Raw genomic sequence first — 9,890 nt, 5'->3', positions numbered from 1 at the left:
TGGTGCTCTGACTTTCCATGAATCAGAGACCAGAGTTTTTAAAGGTATTTATTAACAGAAAGAATGCAATCATTGCTTTCTTGTCACAACAGGTTTTATTAATCATTAGCTACTTTGAGTCTTATAGTTTTATCTTAAAAATAGAACTCAGTTTGCTGACAAAACCCATGAAGAATGCTTTCCCTGCAATCTTCATGGACAAGTTCTGCAAGAAAGAACAGCTATGACAAGTTATTATTATTATTTAAATTTTATCAAGTTTAGAAAGAACTTTTCAGAAAAAAAGTTACAGAAATTTCTGACTACCACCAGCTCTAAAGGGTGGTTTCTGACCTCTCTGGAAGACAAAGTCATCCTAGGAAGAACTGCACCTGAATCCACAGCAAATACACCACAGCCAGAGCCTTGACAGGTAATTCATCATCAGGAATTATTTGGGAGTGTGCTGCCTACTCACTTGCTGAGTGCATTTGGAAGTGATGAAAGATTTATGCAGATGTTACTGATCAGCCCTGGGCTTAATTTTTATATTTTTATCGCATTGCAAATAAGGTCTTGAGTTAAAGATATAAAGACTATATTTTATTTACAATTATTTGTAAGGAAAAAGATGACAGAGGCAATTTTTAAAAATCAAGTTACCAAGTTATGACTACTTTTTCTAACACGCCTCTGAGGTCACAGAAATATTGTCTTTATAACATATAATTCATACTAAGTTTTAATGAATACTATCTCACAGTGCAAGTAGAAGCACTTTTTCAAAAGTGCTTGCTATATAGTAGAAATCAACAGTTTAAGATACACAACTTGTAGCAGCATGATTAAACATCAGCTAGTGCTTTACTTTCATTTGCTTGTGATTGAAAACATTTTCACTTGCTTTGAGGATCAGTGAAATTGACTTTTTAACACAAAACTAGTAAAATAAACTTTTGCTGCCAACTACACTGAAGAAACAAGCCTCTCTTTCCTTTTGGTCATCACTTTCAAAAGTGGAAGTCAGCAGTTCTCTATTCTAAGTCTGAGCAGGTACCATGAGCAGATAGTTTCTGCATCTTTCTTTACCTTCTCCAATGACTGAAGTGCAAGAAACACAGGGAGTGTTAAAGCATTTCGAAGAAACTGAGGTTGCAATGGGTTGAGCTGCCTGATGGCTTTTATTGCCATCAAGACTGCTTGCATGGTCATTTTGTCCTGGTTACTCAGGCTGCAAATCAACAGAAGAAACCTCCTTGAGCACACAGAGTGAGCTTTAATCTCACACTTCGCCCACTCATTTTTTCAGAAATGAGACTGTAATGGAACTTTATTCTTCTGCCACAGCTCAGCCACTCAGCCCTAAGCACATCACTATGAACAACCTTTGACAGACAATACAGAGTTTAGCAGGGCTGATGCACCTTGATCCCAGTTGCTCATTTACAAGCTGCAGCTGTGATGGCAGGCAGGTTCAGTGAGGGGAACGCTGGCTTAGGTACGTGGCACAGCTGGAGCCACGCGCTTCACACACAAGCGACAATGCCCTTTATCAACATCACAAAGTTCAGTGGTAAATGTGACAGTGGTTTAACAACTCAACAGGAAGGTGTGCTTGAGTTACTGCAGAGATGACAGGATCAGGTAAAACTGTCAGAGGGACCCCTCAGCTAAGTCACTGGGTTCCAAACTCCTCTCAGAGAGGAGCCTGGGTGCACCTTAGACCCACTCCTAGTCTCAGATTTGGAAAACTGCTTCCATCTAAATGATTATGCAATATGTGCTATAAGTTCTTTATATTACTTAGTCAAGGTTTCAAGGCTGAGCACCAAGAATATGCTGCAGCAAAGAATCTCAGCCTCAGGAGTATCTGCAAGAGATGTTCCTGCCTAAGAGGAGATCCAGGCATGCAGCTCAGTGCAGGAGAGCTTGAGATCAGTAGTTTGGTTACACCTGCACACCAGCCAGACATCTGAGTCACCTCTGCAGGCAGCCCAGGGGCTGTCACACTGCACAGGTCCCCCAAAGCCTAGTTACACTGGATGCCACCACCACAGCCCTCACTGGTGGTTATGGCTTCAGGAAGTGAGTGTAGGTTTAGTCACAAGTAAACATGAAAATTTTTACCAAGTGTGAAGAACATCTATTCCTCCTTTGCCACTTTTTTTTTTTTTAGGTAGACTATGGATTGCTGGAAGGGACCCATAAGCCACAGCTGGATTTATCCCACTGTGATCATCTGTGCAAATGGATTTTTCACCACAATGAGGCCATCAGAAGCTTTTCTTACCCCCTATCTAACAGGACCAGACAAAAACCTCACGATAGAAGAGGTATGTAACTATTCTCTTAAGCAGTGGCTAAAATGCTTAAAGCATTAGGACTTACAGCAGTAACTGAAGGGAAGATGAAGAGTGAATATTTTATCTAGAGACCCATATTTAAGATGCTTCTGGAAAAGAGTAAGGAGTCACCTCTTTGGCACTAGGTCCAAACTTTAAAGTCCCTACATTCCTAGGACTTTGAAACCCCTTTGGTGGTTGATATTTTTTTTGCAAAATCATGTTGACTAGTTCCTCTCTCCACCCAAGAGGAGACATTTATTTATACTTACCATGGAATTGATTACACTGATTACAGCATTGATTTCAAAACATAAGAAAGCTAAGCAGCCTTCACCCTATGAGCTGCAAAGTTTATTTCCTACATTTCCTCTATTTCATGCATTCATTAGCCTGTGGAGGTTAGGTTCACATTAAGAGAAAGAGGGTTTTGACTAAAGCATGCACTCCAGGTTTCCTTGCTATGCTCCTGTGTTCAGGACTGCCTGCTTGAGGAGTACACCTCCCAGCACAGGGGGACAGGGTTAATACATGGCTGAGTCATGGAGCTAACAGTATAATTAGAAAACACAGGCTTGCTACACCCACATACAGTTAATATGAAGAAGAGTCACTCCTGATGTGCAGAAGCAAATGTTAAGGCAGAATCTACCAGCACACTGTGAACTCAACGTTTCTGCTGAAAAAAGGTATTTGTGGTTTAGGTTGTCAGGGAGATTTTTTTTCTCCCCCATTTTTATTATTTTTTAACCACAAAGGAAAGCATTATTTCTTATATGAACAACACAGCATCATAGAATGCCTTTATTCTGATTTCAGCAAGATTCCTTAACTCAAAAACAAGCATAGTACAAATACGGTCTCTTTCAGCCAAGCTCATCTCCAGTGAGTTAATTTCATGAGGTAATTCTAAGTTCAGAGAAACAAAAGAAGAAAGATACAGTGAACCTGCTGCTCACCATGCAACTCGCTCCAGTACCTGTTTCAGAAGTAAAAATCATTCCTCCAGCATTTGATACAGTTCCTTTCTAGACTAATTGCTTAAGCAGAGAACAAGAGATCAGGAATGGATATCTCAGCAAGCCCCACAATTTTGGGGAGGCAAGACTTCCCCAAAACAGGCAACTTAAGAGTCACAGAAAAAGGTCACTTTGTGATGTCCATCTAACAGGGATACCTGCTCCAGGTGTGCCCAAATTGCCCAGGCAAGCACTGAGCTTTAGTGGCAACCACAAACACCACCTTCCACCTAAATTCATAGCAGCTTTAGAAAAAAGAGAAAGATTTTTTTCACAGGGCATCTGTGTATTGAAGTCCAATTTAAACTTACTGAAATACTTCCTTACTTCTTACACATTAAATCAGAAAAAAACCATAGAAGGTGCAGTACCCTAGTAGCAGTTACACACTATGTGCAGTTCCAATTCCCCATTTTAAGAGGCATATGCTTTTTTTTCTATACCTACCAAGGGAAAGATGTGACTAAGGATATACAATGACTCACGTAAAGAGTTAAAACAAGCCTTCATTTTCAGCTACTATAGGGAATAGGATTTGAAACTAGACAGATTTTCCTCCAACACAAAGTTACAATTGCTTTAAACGGCTGCACATCAAAACCCACCTTCTTCATAGGCCTTTATTGCAATTAATTTTTAAGCCAGTCTGTTTCTTTAGTGGAGCATGGCATCACTGTCTTTGGTTCTTACATAGTGAAACCAGTCTTGTAACTTAAAACAATTTAAGCCTGCATTGTTCACAAAATTCAGTGTTCCCTATCATCACAACTATGTCGCTTCAGCAGTAACACCATCAAAAACCATCTGAAAAGGTATTTTAAACGTTCAGGGGGTTTGGGGCAGTTTTGTTTAATTCTTTTAACATTTCCTCTTTTAACCTGTTCTAGGTTACCAACCAGATTTTTCCAGTTTGGACATACTCCTACCTGGCTCTCCTCTTCCCAGTGTTCCTGCTCACAGACTACGTGCGCTACAAGCCCGTGCTGCTCCTGCAGGGCACCAGCCTCATCGTCACCTGGCTCCTGCTGCTCTTTGCACACGGAGTGGTGGCCATGCAGCTGGTGGAATTCTTCTACGGCATGGTCACAGCCACCGAGGTGGCCTATTACGCCTACATCTACAGCGTGGTCAGCACCCAGCACTACCAGAGGGTCACCAGCTACTGCAGGAGTGTCACTCTGGCGGCAGCCACCGTGGCCGCCGTGCTGGGACAGCTGCTGGTGTCCTTAGCACACGTCTCCTACTTCTACCTCAACGCCATGACCTTGGCTTCCGTGTCCCTGGCGTTCCTGTGCGCGTTCTTCCTGCCCATGCCCCAGAGGAGCATGTTCTTCCACAGGAAAGGCGCCCCCGAGCCTCTGCCAGGGCCTGCCAAAGGGCTGGCTGCGGGCACTGCCCACGGGCCCCCGAGCCGCCCGCAGGAAAGGAGCCCCGATGCTGCTGCCAGGGGCCCGAGCCCCCAGCCCCGGGCTGGCAGTGCCAGGCCCCAGGGGCACATGCTCAGCGTGCTGCTGCAGCTGGCCAGGGACCTGAGGGATTGCTACGGCTCCCGCAAACTCCTCTACTGGTCCCTGTGGTGGGCTCTGGCCACGGCCGGCTTTAACCAGGTGGTGAATTATGTCCAGGTGCTGTGGGACTGGCGAGCCCCCTCCCACAGCTCTGCAGTGTACAACGGAGCTGTCGAAGCAATAGCAACTTTTTTAGGTAAGTAATCATTAGCAGGTACTTGTAACCCACCCTGTGCTGAGGGACTCTTCAGCAATGTGTTTGGTGTCTTTCCATCTCCTGTAAGGACTAAAGTAAACAGAGATAAACAGTGTGCAAAGCATGATTTTACTATAAACTTTTACAGTGGGCTCTTAAAAATAGTCTTGAAAAACATATATAAATAAGCTTTTCCTTATTAGAGGAGACTCATTCTGCCAAAATGTTTCAAGAGCTTTAAGTTCAAAGTTCTGTTTATACCACATATTTAACCCCAGGTAAGCACATCAAAACCCTGTGCATATCTTGCATATTCCTCCCTCAAATACACGTTAAGCTGGATGGTTCTTCTTCTGACTACTACTTTGAGTAGTGCTCCCAAAGGTTTTCTTGCACTTACACTCTCTGGCACCTGACAAAATTTCAGAATACAGAAAGCACTCACAGCACTGAGAACCACTGCTCATGGCAGGGATGGACCAAAGGGATTGGTTTGCTCCAATTTTTGAAATTCTGATGAAGAGCACATACAACCAGCTAACAAAGTCCAGTTTTTGTCCTAGCCACCTGAGAATATGGGGATTGCTGCACTGTAATAGACTCCAGTAGGGGTTCTGCTACCTGTGATGGCCAATAAGGCATTAACAAATGCAGTGCATAAGGCTTTTCACCAGACACTGAAAATACACTTCCATTTTTAAAAAAAAGCAAGCATGAGATGCTACAGATTTTCTTTCCATAGAGAGCTTCGCATGAAGTAACTAAACTCATTACACCTATTGTGGCAGAAAATGCTTTTGTGATTTTTCTTCTCTTGCTCATAGTTGCCTTAAACTGGAAGAACAACAGTAGATTGTGCACTGCTGCCTCCAGCCTTAGGCATGAGGCACTTTCCCAAAGCACTTCAGTCCATGAAGGGTCCAAGCAAGGAGGAAAACATCCAAACTGATGGAAGACTCCCACACCCTTAACAGGAAATATAAACCACACCATTACCAAAGCCCAATGTAACAAAGACTGAAGAGCTCCTGGCACGATGCAATGACAGCTCTCAATGACAACATTTCAAAGTTTTAATTACTTTTTCAATTTTTAGGTTCAGCAACATCCATGGCAGTTGGATATGTTAAAGTAAACTGGGATCTCTCTGGAGAACTGGCTTTGGGAATTTTCTCTGCACTGGATGCTGGTTCCCTGCTTCTTATGCACTTCACTGACAACATCTGGGCATGTTATGCTGGTTACCTTGCATTTAAAGCCTGCTATATGCTCCTTATAACAATAGCAACGTAAGTACAACACACAACTGTTCTAACTAAACCGATTTAAATCAGCATCAAATTTTTAAATTTATCAAAATTTTACTAGAAATTTCCCTAGATATAAATTTAGATAGGTTATGACAGCAGTATATATTGCTTCCAGCCTGTATAAAAAGGTAAAATTATATGACCTAACCATTACCACAGTACACTCCGAGTCAGAACAAGGAAGCTTCTGCACTTGGCTGTTCATTGACCAATGTATGAGTATTCTCAAAGTGATCCAATGAACATACACAGGTATTCAGCAAAAATATTCACTCAAGGGTAAAAAGATGCACAAAAGTCACAAAGCCAGAAAAAACCAAGATATTTCTGTCAAAATGAAGCTGTTAAGCTTAATAGCCAAGACTGAAGTGACCTTGTACTTGGAAAAGTGCGTTGTCCACATGAAACTGTTCCCGTAAGTAAAGTGCAACCACCCATCCTTGCTCTCCAGAGTTTTGTGAATCTGTATTCACTGTCAGGTTTCAGATTGCTGTCAACCTCAGCATGGAGCGTTATGCTTTGATGTTTGGCTTCAACAACTTTGTTGCACTGGTGATTCAGACAATTTTAACTGTTGTTGTAGTAGATTCAAGAGGTCTGGGACTGGATATCAGCACTCAGGTAAGTCACAGAGTCCCACTGCTTACTTCCCCTACTCTCCTTTTAAAAGCAGTTCTACTCCAAGATTAGCCTGTGGTAATGTGCAAGCTCAGGAGCAAGCCCAGGACAGTTACTCACCTGGAAAAAGGTTCATTTAAAGTGAACTGGCTTGAACTACTACAACCTGCTTGTCCTCTAGGTCTCCCAATACTGAGATGACTGGAAAATATTCTATGTTCACAGAACAGAGGGGAAAGGTGACCACCTATTACTCTGCATATTCTTTAAATTAAAGGCTTACTATTCACAAGTTTATAGTCAAAATATCTAACCAGAAGCAGGAAGCCAGCTGAAAGACAATTATTATTACTAGGGCAATTCGAAGTTACATAGTTCCAGTTGACGAACCTTTAAAGTTACTGTAATTCTGAAAATCAACTCATTGCAATTCCCCATTAAATTTCTAAAATTAGTTGAAACTTAGACACTGAATGAGTTTAAGTCTAGTTTTCACATTTCTAGAGAAGAGATGAAGGACACCTGTCCTCCCTTACTGAGGTGGGAAGTACATAACAGAACATTCTGTCTCCCTTTTACAACCACAGAATTTCTAGTGTCACATCAAGCAGTCCAGGCTTGAATCCTCTCAATATGGGGTCATTATGGGCACAGGTGACAAGGAAGGGAAGGGAAGGCAGCAATGGAGGGGCACCCCTTAGAGTAAAAAACTGTTTTTGCTGTTAGATAATAACTTTTCTCCTTCCTCACCTCCATTTCCCAGTTTCTCATTTATGGCAGCTACTTCACAGTCATAACTGGAATTTTTCTGATCAGAAGCATGTACACCATAATTTCCATCAAATGCAGAAAAACAAGCGTGGCTGCTGAAAGCACTGCCCCTTAACAACCAAGACAAAAGCAATGGTTACAAGCAACAATGCAGAAGGCTCCATGATCTGAACAACAAATCAGGAGAAATATAACGTTCAATCAAGCAAAACTGGTCCACGTTGAAGAAGGCTGTTTATGAGCCTATTGCACAGAGAGCTTTGTCAACAGGATGATGCATTTGGTCCATTTTCTTCACCAGGAGTTTAATACAAATATTCCTCAAACAGTCTTCTAATTCAAGTTTAGTGATCCAACATACAAACTTGTATTAAGACCCAGTGAGCACAAGGACATACAGATGCCTAAACATCACAGCAGAGGAGCTCATAGAACAACCTTGGGACATTCCCTCCTACTGAGTATTTAAGTATAAGGCAATTTAGTTACTGACAGAAAACCATCTGATATGACTGGGGAATCTAAAGCAGTTGTACCAGACAATGACATGTCAGAATATTTCTCACAGAGGCCTTTGGAAAACTTAACACTTTTTCAACTGGACATTGTGTCTGCCTTTCAGAAATCAGGATGGTCCTTCAAGTGTAGCATCTTCTTACACTTGTTTAGGACTGAAGTCTGTAGGATTAATTTCTGTATAAGGGGCCTAAAAAGTTATCAAGTGAAGTGCTTTGATGCTAAAGCACAAAAACACAGCTTTCAGGCAACTATGCTATTTGCACAAACAATTGTGGGAACAAATGCAGAGATTTCCATGATAAAAACATTTAAAATCAGGGTGAAGAATTAATTTTTAAAATAAAGCTATTTTTAAAACTTAATCAACAAAACATCTATGGCATCAGTTTATGCTCAATATATGGATGACTCAATACAAGATCTTCAGTTTATCTGGAATCTCACAAACCTAAAATCAGTGAATACAGACTAAAGAGGAGTGCTTGCATATAGTTAAAAGTTGCAAACCTTTCATGTGCAGTTAACTCAAGTTATGAAAAATAAGGTATTTCACTACTTCTACAGCATATTCCAAACTACATGCCTTGCATACTTCAATCAGTTTCAGTATCTCATCAGTAATATTTGGATTAGAACAATCTCTAGATGCTGATCACATTAGCCCTTGCCCAAAGTCTAATTTACAACATTCTAAGTGAAGAGGGCACAGAATTGTTGCTCTTTCATAAAACTTTTCAACTCATTGAAAAGACAACTTTTTGATTTGGTCCAGTTCTCTGCACTAAGCATTTTTAAGTATTCTACAAGCCCTGCTGAACCCTTGCAGCTCCCCACTCTCTACTGCATTTACCTCCTACTATCCAAAACAGCCAAGGCTGGTGAATAGGGAAGAGTTACAACTATTTACACTGTGCTATAATACAGTGGTGAGAGTAATGGTGTCACTAATACCCTGCAAACCTTCAGTTGATGGGATTTGTTCAGTGAATTCCCCGGAGAATGTTGGGAACTTAACTGTACACCACACTGTCCAGCAGTCTCCATCAGAAACAGAGCCTTCAAGCCCATTTTAAATAAGCAAACAGGACAAAACCAGACATTTAAGTATGGAAAACTTACAGGCAGCATGTTTTATGAGCTGTCTCCTGCTTGGTATCTCCAAAGTTTAAAAAACAAAGCAAACAAGAAGAAATTACAACTCCCCCATTAGGTAGGCAACAGAAGTCAAAAGCATTAGCATAAATACTTTTACAAGAAGAGGTAAAACCATTCAGATACCCTAAAAAAACACATCTGACATTCAGTGAGTAAATTACAAGTGAAATGTCTTACCTTGAAGAATTTTTGTGTTTCTCTCAAATCGACTTGCACATCTTTTTTAAAAAGTCAATCTCACCTTATTTATTTGTTATCCTGAAAGTTAAAATTTTATTCTCCAGCTGGTCAGAAACCTTTAAGCTTGCAGTTTATGTATTCACAATATACTAATATTATTTTCTTATTTCCAGTATTACACTTGAACTTTAGCCAAATTATCTGTGTTTAAAACACCAACTACTTTGATGCAGTTATATTTTTCTTGAACTTTATCACTGTTACAGAAGAAGACAAGCCAGATATTTTTCCCG

The 9,890-nt window shown here is 41.0% G+C and overlaps 1 protein-coding gene across 3 annotated transcripts; it reads left to right on the top strand.

Annotated features, from left to right (window-relative positions):
* The first annotated feature begins 154 nt into the window (after positions 1-154).
* SLC19A3 (solute carrier family 19 member 3) lies at positions 155-8,624 on the top strand. Of its 3 annotated transcripts, none has more exons than XM_056499273.1 (6): positions 164-412; positions 2,156-2,312; positions 4,228-5,044; positions 6,141-6,333; positions 6,834-6,975; positions 7,736-8,624. In XM_056499273.1, the coding sequence occupies exons 2-6, from the start codon at positions 2,163-2,165 to the stop codon at positions 7,856-7,858; spliced, it is 1,425 nt and encodes a 474-aa protein (XP_056355248.1). In that variant the 5' UTR covers positions 164-412; positions 2,156-2,162; the 3' UTR covers positions 7,859-8,624. The 3 variants fall into 3 exon arrangements, with proteins under 3 accessions (XP_056355250.1, XP_056355248.1, XP_056355247.1); XM_056499272.1 differs by lacking the exon at positions 164-412 and adding an exon at positions 424-1,032; XM_056499275.1 differs by lacking the exons at positions 6,834-6,975; positions 7,736-8,624 and having other exon boundaries at positions 155-412; positions 6,141-6,337.
* Positions 8,625-9,890: the final 1,266 nt, after the last annotated feature.

Source organism: Oenanthe melanoleuca, chromosome 9 (genome assembly GCF_029582105.1).
Source record: "Oenanthe melanoleuca isolate GR-GAL-2019-014 chromosome 9, OMel1.0, whole genome shotgun sequence".
Classification (NCBI taxonomy): Eukaryota; Metazoa; Chordata; class Aves; order Passeriformes; family Muscicapidae; genus Oenanthe; species Oenanthe melanoleuca.
This window is presented reverse-complemented; position numbering and strand designations above follow the sequence as displayed.